At 37.1% G+C, this 16132-nt stretch overlaps 1 protein-coding gene across 2 annotated transcripts in view; it reads right to left on the bottom strand.

Annotated features, from left to right (window-relative positions):
- Positions 1–16132, bottom strand: part of Rfx6 (regulatory factor X6) — a 54957-nt gene that overhangs the window by 32586 nt on the left and 6239 nt on the right. The window contains exons 1-3 of one of the 2 annotated variants that reach the window (XM_036169218.1): positions 13198–13444; positions 5765–5842; positions 4473–4500 (exon numbers count right to left, since the gene is read on the bottom strand). In XM_036169218.1, the coding sequence (XP_036025111.1) occupies positions 4473–4500; positions 5765–5842; positions 13198–13199 (108 nt within the window). In that variant the 5' untranslated portion in view covers positions 13200–13444. Of the gene's footprint in view, positions 1–4472; positions 4501–5764; positions 5843–13197; positions 13445–16132 lie in introns of those variants that run through there. The other variant, XM_036169217.1, reaches the window with a different exon arrangement.

Here is a 16132-nt window from a genome sequence, read left to right as displayed (position 1 = left end):
AATTTCTGGATATTATGAATAGAGCAGCAATGAACATGATTGAGCAAGTGTCTCTGTGGTAGGATGAACTATCCTTTGGACATATGCCCAAGTGTGGTATAGCTGGATCTTAAGATAGATCCAGTTCCATCTTCCTGAGGAACCGCCACACTGATTTCCATAGTGGCTGTACAAGTTTGCACTCCCACCAGCAATGAATGGGTGTTCATCTTATTCCACATCCTTGCCAGCATGAGCTGTCATTTGTTTTGTTGATTTGAGCCATTTTGAAGAGTATAAAGTGAAATCTCAAAGTAGTTTTGATTTTCATTACCCTGATGGCTAAGGGTGTTGAATATTTCTTTAAGTGTTTCTCAGCCATTTGAGATTCATCTTTTGGGAAGTCTCTGTTTAGATTGCAACTCATTTTTAAACTGTTTTGTTTTATTCATATCTAGTTTTTTGAGCTCTTTATTTATTTTGGGTATTAGCCCTCTATTGGATGTGTAGTTGGTTAAAAAAAAAAAAAAAATCCCATTCTGTAGACAGCGGCTTTGTTCAGATGACAATGTCCCTTGCCATGCAACAACCTTTCAGTTTCATGAGGTCCGGTTTATTAATTGTTAATCTGAGTGCCTCCACTATTGGTGTTCTGTTCAGAAAGCTTTTCCATGTCCCAATGAGTTCAAAGCTATTCCCCACTTTCTCTTCTATCAGGTTCAGTGTATCTGGTTTTAGGTTGAGGTCTTTGATCCATTTGGGCTTGAGTTTTGTGCAGGGTGATAAGTATGGATTTATTTACATTATTCTACACGCATCTGTCCAGTTTGACCAGCACCATTTATTGAAGATACTGTCTTTTTTTCCAGTGTGTATTTCTGGCTTCTTTGTCAAAAATCAGGTGTTCATAGGGGTGTGGATTTATGTCTGTGTCTTCAGTTTGTTTCTATTGATTGATGAGTCTGTTTGGGTGCCAATGCCATGCTGTTTTATATAGAGTGAGGTAACCCAGACACAGAAAGACGAATATGGTATGTATTTGCTTATATGAACTCACAGAGACTGAGGTGGCATGCACAGGGCCTACACGGGTCTGAGTAACATAGGGTCTGTGTAACTAGAAGGGGAAGTATACACATGCCCCCATTTCTAACTCAGAAACTGTCTCCAATTGAGAGCCACTTGCTGACAGAAATTGAATTTTCTCCAAGGGAGTCTCGCTGGGGAAACAAACTACTCTTGAGGGTAGGATGCATGCCCAGCAGTAGATGCAAATAGAAAACAAGTTCCATGGTGTCTTTGGAGATTCCTTGTCTCATAATGTCATCTCAGAGCCTTTCTTTTTAAAAAAAAAATCTTATAATATATATATATATATGATATTTTATCTTATCTCATACATATATTATTATATAGAATATTTTACCTTATATATTCTTTATATATATATATATCTTGTTTTATATTTTTTATGTATAGTTATATCTATATTTTAGACCTACAGGTTCTTTGTGTATAATGACTTCCATTTTAGTGTTGCTGGATTTCTGAGTGTGTGAATGAGTGGGTATAGTCTCTGAGTCTATATCATTTTCTTGTGCCTTTTCTTGGTCTCTTTTCCTTCTGTTTGTTTTGTCCTATTCCAATATATTAGGGTTTTTTATATTATCATATTGTATTTTATTTTATTATTATCCCTTAGAAACCTATTTGTTTTCTAATGAGAGACAAAAAAAAGGATTCCAGATGGGATGGATGGAGAGGAAATGGGAAGAGTAGGTGGAGGAGAAACTGTAATCAGGATATATTATGTAAGGGAAAAAAAACCTATTTTCAAGAAAAGGAAAATAGACAGAAAAAAGAAATGTCTCTTAGAATATAAATATATACATAAGTTAGAAAGAATTGGGCCGGGTGGTGGCGGCACACACCTTTAATCCCAGCACTCGGGAGGCAGAGACAGGCAGATCTTTGTGAGTTTGAGACCAGCCTGGGCTACCAAGTGAGTGCCAGGAAAGGTGCAAAGCTACACAGAGAAACCCTGTCTCAAGAAACCAAAAAAAAAAAAAAAAAAGGAAAAGAAAGAATAGGAATATTTACGATAACTAGTAGACATAACCAATGAAATCTCTTTTAATTTTAATTTTTATATACAGGTGCTTTTTAAAAATTATGGCTGCTTTTGAATATTTCTGCATTCCTGCTGACTCCTGTCATTAAATTCTATAATATCCTACCATTCTTATTTTCTACAGACTGTTTCCTCATTTCTCAAAAGAAGATCCATGAGACATGAATTAGTATCAAAAATTATTGAATTTTCCTACTTCTCCCAAGAAGATATATAACTAATATCTGTCTCCCAAAAGAGTTCCAGCACGCAGTGGGCACCTGGGACTTTGGAACTGCATTTTTCCCTAGGAATGGCATAATGAGAATAACTGACTTTCCTAGAGAAGAGCCGAGTTTCTTCCCATGCTCCTTGACAGCACATGACCTGAGAGAGAAACGCCACCTAACAGAAGCTGCCTTGGCCTGTTGGCACAGAGTTTGCATCCTCCATCTGAATTTGCCTTGCCTCTTTCCAGGTTGAAGGGAAGAAGTGCACCTCATTCTCAAGTCTTAGCTGGGATGGTGAGTGTATGGAATTTTATTCTTCATTCTCCATAGTTTTATGAAGCTTGAAATACTTCAAAATGTGAAAGCAAACAAAAGCTGGCCACAGCAGAAGCTAAACAACAATTAAAAAACAAAAACAACAACAAAAACCGAAGAGGGCAGTAAGCATAGTTACTTTGTGGTCTTACGAATTTTGATGGTCTTAAATTCCACATGAATATCTCCATACTACCTTGTGCCCTGGAGACTGTGGTACCATGAATATGTAAATTAATAGCTTTAATCATGGGTTTAAAATGCAGAGCCCTATTCTGATTGTTTTTAAACCCATGCACCTCTCAGCCTCGCTTACCTTGGCTATAAATCAACAGTATTGGCAGCTCCTCAGCCTATCTCAGAATTATTAATGTTCAAATAACCCTAAGTATACATAGATTTGCACTGATTATTTCTTGTCCTTAGCAAACAGGAGTCGTTGATTACCTTAAGCACAAAATAGCTTTAAAATTTTAACTTCGTTGTGCAAATATCATTTAAAAATCACTTTTGGTAGGAGGGGTGCAGCTCAGTAGTAGAAACTGTCTAACATGTGCAAGGCCCTGAACTCAGTCCTCTGCCTGCAACAGATGACTTAGTTCTTAGCTTTTAAAAGGCCCTTTCTTGCGTTGATTTGAGTCATCATCACAAACTGGCATTACTATTGTTCCAGGTGCCTGAAGAAAACACACAGCCTGAATAATGTGCCTAGAATAGTTTGTTAAAATCTTCACTAGCCAAATCTGAATTAGTCATGTAGTCATCTAAGGAGGAAAAAGTAGCTGTGACAAACAGTTTCCTTTTCCTATGTGGGCTAAGATGTGCTGTCCACATGGCAGATCAGTGGATGGATCAGAAGCTCTGCCATACCTCATTGGACCAGAAGAACACCTGAGTGAAATCACTTAAAACCCCTATTGGCCTAATCTTTAATGAACCAAAATGTATTTCTAAGTCAATATTTTTGCAGTTTCATAATTGTTTATTTAATAAAAAGCCATTATTTCATTGATAAAATAGCAATCTGGAGTTTATTGCATAATTAACCATTAACTGTTTTAAAAGTCCTGGAAAGAAACTGGTCATTTCAGAAGGTTGGGGGCTTTTATTATTATTCTTTAAGATAATGTGCTTGCATTATTTCATCAAATTAATGGAGTTACACTTTACCTTGAGTTAGGATTTACTGCACAGCACACTGTCATGTGCATCTAGTTCTGTGGCACCTTGTTTTAATGATTAGTTAAACCGAAGATAATGAAGGTCTTATCATGTGCCTAATTAGCCATGCAGTCCCTAATGGTTCTCTAACTCATTTAGATAAAGTCAGTTTGCTGATCTGTTCTTTAAGGAGAGGTTAAAGAGGAAGCCAAGGGGAAAAGATTGCATATAGTGTGTGTGTGTGTGTGTGTGTGTGTGTGTGTGTGTGTGTGTGTACACAAAGCAGCAGAACAGACCACAGTGCAGTATAGCGCTGGGGCTTCTTGACAATTCTTAAAGTTTTTTCCTGAATTAGTATAATCCAAACACCAATTCTTTCTGTATCCTCTACTAGAGTTTTCTAATTGTTGAAGTCAAAATTCTTAGGTCAATGGTGGTCTACTTTTCATGTTCCTAAGTCTATGGTATTAGATCACTGAAAATTAGCCCTCCCAAGTGAATTGGAAGCTGTTGAGCAGGTCTATACAGACTTTCTCACTCCAAGTCTGACTTAACAGTATTTGGAGTCCTTGTTTCCAAGTAGCTCCCAATAAATAACATTTGCTTTTACATTTAAAGAACAAAACTTTTGAGCCTCTAAGACACATAGCAGAAACATAGACGAAAAGCATTCTTACCTCATTCTTCAATTTGCTCCCCGAAAACCTTAAAAATCATACATTTTCCATTAGTTTGAGAGAAATTGTAATTATAGCATCCAAGAAAACACAGAGGACATTAAAAGTTTGTTCACAACATCATTACTGCTCAGATGTCTAAGAAAAAGTGGTTTTGTGGAGGAAATTAAAATAAAAGATATCTCAAGAAGTTGGGTAAGACTTGAGGTAAACAAAAACACTTTATATTAAAGGTTTGGATGTGCCCTGGCCTGTATTTATGTTTTATTGTGGGTATTCACTAGTAACCTGCTACTGTAACATCTGAATTAATCTTGACATAACTCAAGTGACTTATTTTTTTCCCTAAGTTGTTTTACTTTTAAAAGAATTTCTTCTTTTAAGAATTACAAGCAATTCTCAGTAACCACACCACAAGGAAGTCTTGGGAGTAGTTTTAATTAGTACGTTCCAGCATTCTTTTAAAATTTGTGTACCCACTGGTTTTACTGACTATAACCTCACATATTAATATGCTGCTCCTGATAGTCAGTGGCAGCTTAAAACAATGTGCTCTTTCTAGTAACGTGGATTTTTGTCACAGAGACTCAAATGGTCCAATCATATCTTACTGTCTTACTAAAACGATGCTTAAGATTATGTGTTTAGCAATTAATATAATAACCTTTCTGTGTTGGTAAGGTATTATTTAAGTGCACAGATTTTTAAAATAACTGTATCTTCAAAATTATCACATTTTAAACTTTATTTTTCTTGAATCCAGCCTGAAAATAGAGCCAATCTTATAATTAAGTGAGAATATTTAAAAGATTTATTTATTTTTACATTATATATATGGGTGTTTTTGACTGCATGAATGTCTATACACCATGTATGTGCTGTGCCTGTGGAGGCCAGAGACAGCATTGGATCCTCTGGAATTGGAGTTTTGAATGGTTGTTAGTTGGAGGATGTGAGTCCCCTGCAAGAACATGTGCTCTTAACCCTGAAGCCATCTCCCCAGCCCCTAAGTAAGTGCCAATTTAAAGGCAATTATGATTCCTTGAATTCTCTTCCTCATCTTTTGGGGACACCTAATTCACTGTTATTTTCTCACTAACCATTAAAATTGTATAATTTATCAAGTAATGTAGACTATATGGTGGCAATGTTCACACAAAGCTGATGTTATATTTGATGATTAGAAGAAAACATTTTCATAATAAGCAAAATTATGAAGTCATTTTATTGAACAGATATTATGCATATTTAAAGAACTGGAGAGATGCATCTTAAATGTGACATCACTCTACCTTGTCAGGCCCTTTCCAGAATAAACGGAGTGGTAATATGCACTGGTTTCTTTGATGCCAATCCCATAGTAATGATACCTACAGCAAGACAGGAGCCATTTCTGTGTTAGTGAAAGAGAAAGGAAAAGTAGGAATAACTGAACCAACCCAGTAAGGACTGCAACCCCTAGAAGACATTCCCTGGGCAGTACCATTGCCCACTTTTCCTCCATGCTTTCCCATCTACATGCATCCAGGGTCAGGAAGTGGGTGAAACCAAGGCATGAGGGCATTTCCACTAGGCTCCAGACTAACTGTATTGTCAAATGTTACTTTTGGCATTCCCATATCAGCGTAGGGGATAGAGAAATGGCAGCTATGTACTTCAAGCCACTTTTCTGACATCAGGAATTTAAAAAAAAAAAACAACTTGGTGTAGTAGTTCCATACCTAAATATTTCAATGGCCCAGGACAGAAGTACATATAGAATGTCAAACTACTTAAAAATACAAATCAATTAAATGAGTTGCTACATAAGATATTACTGTGCTATTACATTTACAGGGCACACCCATGATGACCTAGCAAACAGACTAGAAATTAGGATTCTTACATTCATGGAGCTCCAGGTGAGAGCGTGATAGTTGGAGGAACCCACCCTTACACCACTTTAGAGCTCTTGCTTTGTTCACTGGGGGGGGGGGGGGGGGAGAATACCGCACATTCTAGATCCTTCCACCACTCACAAGTTTCCCATAGCCACTCTTCAATCTAGGGTCATGTACATGAGCAGAGCAAGGTAACCTCCTGTGGATGGATTGGGAGCAGGGCCCCAGAGCTCAAGGAAACAAGGCTGTTTAGAGGAGAAGTGTCAGGCCTCCAGGGGCCCCAGGGGAGAGATGCAGTCTGTGGATGAAGGCAATTCACTCCTTAATGAGTGGCACATGGACTTCCTGATGCTCTAAGAAAGCAAGAAGCTGAAAGACATTGGGATCAGAGCCTCCAAACACAAGGCCCATGGCAGCAAAGCTGTTTCTATTGACTCAAGGTCACTTGAGTTAGACAGTGGTTTTTAAAACTAATGTGTGTGTGTGTGTGTGTGTGTGTGTGTGTGTGTGTGTGTGCATCTATGCATTAAAATGATGTTATAGTTGAGAAACAGGAAGAGTGATATTTTTTAAGTATGGAAGACAAGATTTAAAGTCTCAGTTTGGGTAAGGAAAACTGTAGCCTAGAACAGAAAACTCCCAAAACTACTCTACTCTTATAGATTGTAAAAGATATACTATGTGATACTTGATAGGCAAGAGGATCCCTATGGCGTATTAAAACAAGCAAGGAGATGGAAAAATAATGTCTATGAAAGCTCAGAAATGCTGAACTGATTTTACATTTCTATAGTAAAAGAAAGAAGTTTAATAAAGTCTTGATCAAAAGAAATGCAGTAACAGAAACCGTTAAACAATGAGTAATAAACAGTAACATTAAATTATGAATAAACTAGCAAATTTATATACATTTGGTCATGGTCAGGTATAGTAGTAGAATTAGGATTATGAGCTTGGGGGTTTGAAATAAGTATTAATACTTCCCTTTTTAAACTTTAGAACTAGGATACCAGTACAATGTCACTGCATTGGAAGAAATAAGTGGGAACCAAAGACAAGAGAATCTTTTTAAATGGAAAAATATCATAATTTCACGTTCTTTTGCAAAGCTTACTGTTTGTTCCCTAGCCTTTGCAGTTTAAACGACTACACTTCAGCCACTTGCTAAAACAATATACGCTAAGCATCAAACACTGATAAACTTATTAGAACTCCTATCTTCTTGTTTCTCATCTCTAACCCCCCTTTTCAACCTATAATAAAAATTATTCTGTCACATGGTAAAGTGATTTGCCATGCAGTTTATGAAGAACTACGTTGCCTTTACAGGTGGCAGACAACCAGATAAATCAAAGAGGTATCCATGAGTCCAATAAACATTAGAGCATGTCTATCACATCTGGCCATTGTGGCAGTTGTCAGAATAATGATGAATGAAACAGACATGGAAGATAAGACCAGCTGTTCATCCCAGTCCATGGTCTCCTGAGCTAGATGCCTGCCAGTCTTGCTCTAGTGACCATGCTGATCACCACAGAAGCAAGTACATTTCCAGCTTCTAAAATGACCTGCAGTTGTATTTGTTTTAAATTGCAACGTCCTTCAAGACCTTGGCTAGTGTGGATTTGTATTTTTTTTCTTATTCATGACATTAAGATTGTTTCATATGTATTTACTACTTTCTTATTTTTAGAAAATGATTTATTTTATTGTTTATTTTTTTTATCACCAATCCAACCATTAGGGCAAGGAAGTTCACAAATAGAAGGTTTTGTTTCTACTTGAATTCAATGTCAAGGTTTTGTGCATTTTATTCACTAGTCAAATTTAAGTGACATATTAACACAGACACCAGCGATCTGACTTGGTCAGTGGCCTTCACCTCTACAGCAGAGAAGCAGCAGCTTTTCTCATTAGCAATGTCTCCTTATTTATGACTGATGAGATGGACAGACGTATTCCATCAATGCCATCTTATGAACATGCCTGGAGATAGGGAACCATTGGAAGAGAGTCTCCCCTTCTTCAGCTGTGTTCTGTGTTGTGTGTGCTAGAAGGGGACACTCTATCAGTGACAGATAGAGGAGGCTCTTTGTCCTGAAGGAGTTAATAGTCTTGGAGTAAAAAATAATGCAAAAAAAAAGGTAATTCCAAATTAACACGGGCTATAGTTGAAGTGGGTGATAACAAAGGATAATAGAAGTTGTTGCCGTTTATTGAGTTCCTACTCATGTAAAGAATTTTGTATTTACATGATTTCAAATGCAATCTATAAGGAGAATATTATTCCCACTTCATAACAAAACTTGAAAAAAATCTGTGAGTTCTGTTAAAGTTTATTTATTGTTTTTGTTGTATATGTAGACGCATGACATGCGAGTGTGTGTGTGGTGTGGTGTAACTGTGAGTGCCTGTGTGTGGAGATCAGGAAAACTTTCAGGAATTAGTTCTCTCCTTCCACCATGATTTCTAGAGACCAAGCTCAAATGTCAGGTTTGCATGACAAATTCTTTCACCCCATGTGCCCTCTTACCAACCCTGTGGTTCATTTAAAGGTGATTTAACAGCCTTACTGGGTTGAAGGCAAAATTCAAGGCCATGGTTTCCCAGAACATTCTGTGTTTCAACAGTGCATGTTGCCTTCACCGCCAAAATGCAGACAACACAACCAGTTTTGTATTTCAAGCTTACTCACAATTAGAAATTCTTAAGTCAAACACAGTTTGAATATGTGTACACTCATGCACACTCTCTCCAGGAGTCATCCTGAGTTAAAGTAGCACAAATAATCAGCATGAATCCCTAAGATCTGTAACATTGATTGGGATGTTTCATATTTGACCTTCCACGTGTAAATAAAGCCTTCTAGACAGCAGGCTTCCTGTAACAGGAAGTCAATAAACTTGTTGAATAATTGAAGGAATATGTGGAAAAAGTTTTAAAGGCAACAATGTGCCATAAAGAAACTATAAAAAATAACTTGCCAATTAAGGTCAAACATATATAGTCACGTATGTGTTATCATCATAAATCTAAACTTTGGTAGAGATCAAAATTTCTTATCTTCTGTAATATAAGACTATCTGGTTAGTCCTTTCAGGCGGTGAGCATGTTGTAAACTTATCCAATTCTGTCTGGATTACTTGCTTTCCATAAAGAGCTTGTGCTGGCTCCTTACCTTTGCTCTGTTGAACTCTTCGCTGGGAATGTCTCCCTCCCTTCCTGGGATAGGATCTGTCTTAGTCAACTTTGAGGCATATTGTTAGCGTGCGGAACTGCCTAGTCTCTGAGACAAAACTAATCTCTCTGTCCACTGAATTCCACTCTCGGCTATTTATCCCATTGTGGCCTTATCCCTGCAATCATTAGTATCTATGTCCCGTGGCTTAAGCACTAAGATTTGAGGAGATCCTCAAACATTTATAAATCATTGTGTTCTAGGGATTGGAAAAACAATAAAACACTAACTTTCTTAAGGCCAGTAGTTTCTTTAGCAAGCACCCGTCACTGTGAATTTCCAATAAAACACTTGGGCAAAGCAAAAATTGCATGTTTGAGCATTGTGTAGGACAGACATGAGGACAGCATGTTAGACAGGAAGCTGGTGGTGACACACAGCTCAGGGTTTTATTCTATCCACTGCCATGCTTTGTACCTAGCTTCTTCAGGAGCCAATAAAACAATTGTCTCCCCTTAAGCTTTCTTTTGGTCTAACAAGGCACCTGTTATCGTCTTAGTTAGTGATGATTTAGTGTCTTTCAGAAAAGAGAGGAGATAGTGCACGTGCACTCCTGCCTTCCTAGAGTTAAATATAAACCCTGTAAAACTGGGAGGAGTGGGTTCATGCAGGGTATGCATGGATTCTTCATCTCCGCTGTAGCATTTTACAACACCGTTTTGTCATTAATAGATTTTGCTAAAATAAATCTTGCTAGGAAGTGTTTCCAGAAATATTACAACAAAAGAACATATGCTAACACATGATGAATAAGAGTGAGATTTGCTAGACTGGTTTGATCTACGTACCCCTACCTGCTGTTTGTTTCATGGGCCATTCTAGCATTTCATAGTTCTTTATCACTATATGATTACATCCATTTTTCTGAGGGAAACAGGTTATAATACCACTAACATTCTGAGTATGTTCTCTAGAAAAAAAAATCGGTCACAAAATTAGTGTTTCTAATTTTCTAACAAAATTGTATTTATTCATTAGCAGCAACTGTCCTCTGACTTACGCTTTATGTCAAGCGAATGATCTCATTTGTAAGTTATGAATGCACAGGAATGATTAATTAATTCGTGGGCTCATAATATAACTGTAACAGATCCTTAGTATATGAGGTAAAATCCTTACATCTCTCTTACACAACTAGCATGTTCACATTGTGCCTAGCACTTCTCCTCATTAGCTGATCAGTGTATACCTATGCTTACATTTCTTCTTTTTCTCATCAGTTCTCATATAGAATTCCTGAAACATATGTTCCCACTGAGCTAGGAGCCCTGATGTTCGCTGTTTACACTACACAAATGATCACCGATAAGGAAATGATGCGGTTAAGCTGCTCAGGGACTTGCAATAACTTGCTGTGATAAGAGCAGCTGTCATATCAGTTTTATTAACCCACTAAATCACCTCCAATAAATAAGATAATAGCTTTTGCCCATCATGTCTGAAAACCAAGATTTGGTTGATCAAAGTCTACCAGAAATTAAAATGTAACTGACTCAAACAGTCCACCCTGTTCATGCTATCTATTAATGAGCTCACCCCTCTTTACTTTGTTAAGCTATTTTGAGCAAAGACACATACAGGCTCTTTTTGTTGTTTTTGCATCCCCAGAGGCTAGCCACTACTGAGACTGTAAATACGATGCTTATTAATTAATATTAATAATAAAAATTTTTGACAGCAGATAACCTATTTTATAGTTCTTTATACCCCCAAAGCTCTTTAGAACCATGCTTTCTTTGTACCTCAATTCCAACTTAATGTACATTCTTGAACTATTCGTAATCATAAAACATGCATGAGTTTTACTCTGTGGTACATATAGAATTTCATTTTTTGAAAATGTAAATTTAAAATGTTGAAGAAACTACAGCTTTATGTATTCTTTTGGCATCACAGGAGGAGGAGAAGAAAGATGAAGATAAAGTTGGTTTCAGTCTTGGTGTCTACTTATATGCAGAGTACATTATTGAGGCTGAGAAAGGAAGACTTAAAAACCAAAAATGAGTTCACTCAATTCACAGAGCTTCCAACTATCACTTTCTTACATAAATTGGTGTTTCTTACACCTGGAGAGAGATCATGCTTTCCAACCTGCAGGTTCCACATACTGCTATTCAGTGGAAAGAGTCTTTGCTCCATGAACCCCAAGTACATCTGAGGTCAGTTTCAGACACCATGGAAACCTCTTCCTGCCCAGAACACAGAAAAGCCTTTTAGGTCAGTCATCATCTATCAACAATTCCAACTGACAATCCCAAATGAAATATTTAGATATTAACTAGTCTGTGAAAATATGGCAAAATTGAAATTTTACTTTTGAAGCGGTGATCATCAGAATGTTATATAATATTAACATTTTAAACAAGATACACAATAAAGTTAAAATGAATTATTGACAAGTTCACTTATATTTTAAAGTAATTTGACAAATATTTAGCAATTGTTTAGAGTACTGTATTAAACACCTAGCAGAAACAATGGTTGGAAGATAATGTATTTGCATAGAGGATGCTTAGGGTTAAAATTAAGAGGCAGAGAATTCATTGGTGGTGCAAATTTGCTTTCATATAAAATACATATCTCTAGGATTTGAGAGATGACTAAATTTATATTAGAGAAAAATTTATTTATTAAAATAAATTAGAGAAGTATAATGAAACATTTTTGTCTTTAAGGAAGAATCTAATAGCAATAAATCTTAAGAACAGCCAAGGGGCAGTGGTGCACACCTTTAATCCCAGCACTCAGGAGGCAGAGCCAGGCAGATCTCTGTGAGTTTGAGGCCAGCCTGGGCTACAGGCTCCAAAGCTACACAGAGAAACCTTGTCTCAAAAAAACCAAAAGACACACACACACACACACACACACACACACACACACAGAGAGAGAGAGAGAGAGAGAGAGAGAGAGAGAGAGAGAGAGAGAGAGAACTGTTAGAGCAGTAAAATAATTTATAAATTTTTAATTTAAAAAGATAAAGATAATAAGTTCAACAAATTAATCATTTTGTTAATATGACTGATTTTTAGAAACATGTGAGTTTCCTTATTTTTAATACTTGATAAAGCATAAACTTTAAAGCAGTTGAACCTTCATACAAATGCAAGCATTGTTATGGGCTGTATCTTTGTGGCCTTAAGCAAGTCAATATCCTCCTAACTACAGTTTCCTTATTTATAAAACACAGTAGTTCCTATCTTGTCTCATTACTGGAAGGATTAGACCTAAAGAAAATGTATACATGCTTCTGTGTACAATTCAATAAACCATCACTTTTCATTGCATTGTCAAGTTTGATGCCTTCAGTCACAATTTTCTCTTATAAAAGAGTATAACTCTTTTCTAAAAGTTGAACGCACATTTGATCCTCCACTAATATATATATTATTTCATTCTCAAAACAATGATATAAGGTATCATACAGCCACTTTTCTGATAGAGGCTGAGTGACCTGTCCAGCTGTCACACATCCACATACAAGAGCATAGAATTCACCCTGATTTGTCCAACTGTAATTCTTGCTCCCGCTATCAGGCATGCTATCTTAGATGTACTATCTTCCACAATAAAAGAGGATGTCTTTTAGAAACAAAACCAGGAATGTTACATGGATAAGAATAATCACATCAAAGTATTACCCATTTCTAAGATGCATCTTGCTATATCTTCCAACATACCTAGTTTACACAGGGGCATTATTTCTACTTACAATATATAAATACCTGGAAGGGTGATAGCCATGTCATAAAAAGCAAATGGTATTTCAATAAGGCAGAAAATCTCAAATTGTTAATGCCTTGAGCATGTCTATGGCTCTTAATTATCAAATAAGTTGCCAGAAGTCGCCAAATGTTGCTATATCAACGTAAGAACTGGAGTGTGGCTGTGTGACAATGGGCATGGTTAATGATTCATCCCTAATCCTAAAGGCTCCTTCTGGGATTAATGACTTTCTCCGAAGGCTGCCCACCCGCCCTCTTGCAGATCCTGTCAAGAGGATTGCTTGTGTTGCTTTGCCTCTTAGCCCCTATCTTTCTACTTCAAACACTGTCTGATCTCACCTCCACTCACAAAACACAGTGCTTTAGAAATCATCAAACCAAACTGAGCCAAACCTAACCGAAGGAAAAGACTATCTTTTTTCTGTTCCCGTTGTGGTATTTTATTCTTCTTTCACAAGCCACAATATTTTTTAAAATAATTTAAAAATTAATTTCCACATTGACTTTCCAAAGTTCTGACAGAATCACATCTCTCCTGCACGCAATGGCTTTCACAGGCATACAATTTCACCTCTTTCAAAAGTATCTATATTTATCTATTCTCTTAATTTTAAATTAATTTAAACAATCAGTGAACTAAGTATTGATTGACAATACATTATTTGTCAGACAACAGAAAGGATTAAAAGTGAATGAGACAAAGTATCTGTCCTCAAAATACTACCTGCTCAGGAAGGGGCTACATTAATGTCATACTGAGATAGATACTAACAAACAGTTATGAGAGAGTGTAAAGACCCTATGCAAAAGAACAGAATAAGAGAATACTCAGAAGAGAAGGTTCAGGATTCATTCCTTTAAGTAGCTAAGATTTTAAAACACTTACAAGTACAAGACTTCCCTCAGAAGGGAAAGCTACTTTCCCTTCTGCCGGAGGAGAGGCAGTTGGGGTGATTTAAAGGGTACTGGGGTGATAATTTAGTGATATTTCCATAGTGATATTTACATAGCAATATACTGAGAAACAGTAAGATAGGAAAATGAGTTGAAACCAAGTCATAATAGACTTTGAATATCGAGGTAAGAAGTTATCTTTAAGAGTAGAAATTGTGGAGCAGTGAGATGATTTGGCTAATACAGGTACTTGCTGTCAAGTCTGACGAGTTGAGTTCAATCCCTAGAAGAAGAGAACTGACTTCCGAAAGTTATTATCTTACCTCCACATGTGCCATGCATAACACCTGTATAGAGACCCAGACATGCACAGAGAGAGAGAGACAGAGACAGAGACAGAGACAGAGACTGGGAATGAGAAAGAGAGAGAGGCAGAGACAGAGACAGAGACAGAGAGAGACTGGGAATGAGAAAGAGAGAGAGGCAGAGACAGAGACAGAGAGAGAGAGAGACTGGGAATGAGAAAGAGAGAGAGGCAGAGGCAGAGACAGAGACAGAGAGAGACTGGGAATGAGAAAGAGAGAGAGGCAGAGACAGAGACAGAGACAGAGAGAGACTGGGAATGAGAAAGAGAGAGAGGCAGAGACAGAGACAGAGAGAGACTGGGAATGAGAAAGAGAATAGATAAATATAGATACTTTTTAAAGAGGTGAAATTGTATGCCTGTGAAAGCCACTGAGTGCGGGAGAGATGTGATTCTGTCAGAACTCTGGAAAGTCAATGTGAAAGTATTATATTATATGACTAGAAAGTCAAGGTGACACTATGACAGTGAGAATGAGGAGAGACAAAGTCAGCAGAATTCAAAAAGTAGGACTTAGTTTTTTGCAAGTGAGCAGAGCTAGCCAGTGTCAGGCACAGCCACTAGACATGTACAGTAAGAAAAATGTGAACTATGGCTAGTTTTGAATGAGGATGTAAACATATATATGGAATTTTAAAAACTCAATATGAACAAAACAAAATATCTTCTTGAAATTTTATATGGATTACTTACTGAAATAATTTTTTATATACTGGGTTAAGTGAAACTTTATGAATTTTAATTCCATTCATTTCATTTTACTATTGCTAAGGTTATCAGAAAACTTTAAATTAGTATGGGGCTGTCTTACCCTTCCATGAGCCAGCACTGCACTGAAATTCAGGAGAGAGGCTGTAAGATAGGATGATGGAGGAAACTGGGAGGTGAGTGATTGAAAAGCCAGAGGCCAAGGTTCTGTGTTGAAGAGGGGATTGCCAGAAAGAGCGAGTGCTAGGGAGGAACCAAGAAAGGTGAGTAATTGTAGAAATAAGCTATTTGGGTTTTTACCCAGATACAGAAGTGTTTTGGCAGAATAATGTGCCCAGCAGTGGGGGAAGTGAATGGTATCTAGTCTTTCAAGGAAAAAAGACAAACAAAAAAAGTGATGATGGATATGACAGGTATAACCTGCTTGCTTTTTCAGTCAGTCTGAAAAATCTGATTTTGTTTGAAAATGAAAACATGGAAAGAAGAATCGCTGGTGAGCCTGAAATGGAGATCTGCAGAGATAGGTCTAAAAGAAAAGCCAAGAATGCCCAGATGCAGGCCGCATATAGCTTATTGTATGCTCAGATTAATAGTGAGAGATGATCGAGCAGGTTGTTATGAATGCCTTTTGTCTTGAATGGTGGAAAGGGGATGTGCAATGGCTGAAATAATTATCTCAGTGAAAAAAGTCTAGGAAGAATGTGGATGACAGCAGAGCTCCCCTTCCCTTGTTGACCTTGTCCTTGGGGGGATGTTGTTGATCTCATTGGTCATTAAATTTTGTCTTGTACATTCCTTGTTCGTGACACTGGTGACTTCCACAATGGCTTAAAATCATGAAAACTGTTCACTTA

This window comes from Onychomys torridus, chromosome 19 (assembly GCF_903995425.1).
Source record: "Onychomys torridus chromosome 19, mOncTor1.1, whole genome shotgun sequence".
NCBI classification, from domain to species: Eukaryota; Metazoa; Chordata; class Mammalia; order Rodentia; family Cricetidae; genus Onychomys; species Onychomys torridus.
This window is presented reverse-complemented; position numbering and strand designations above follow the sequence as displayed.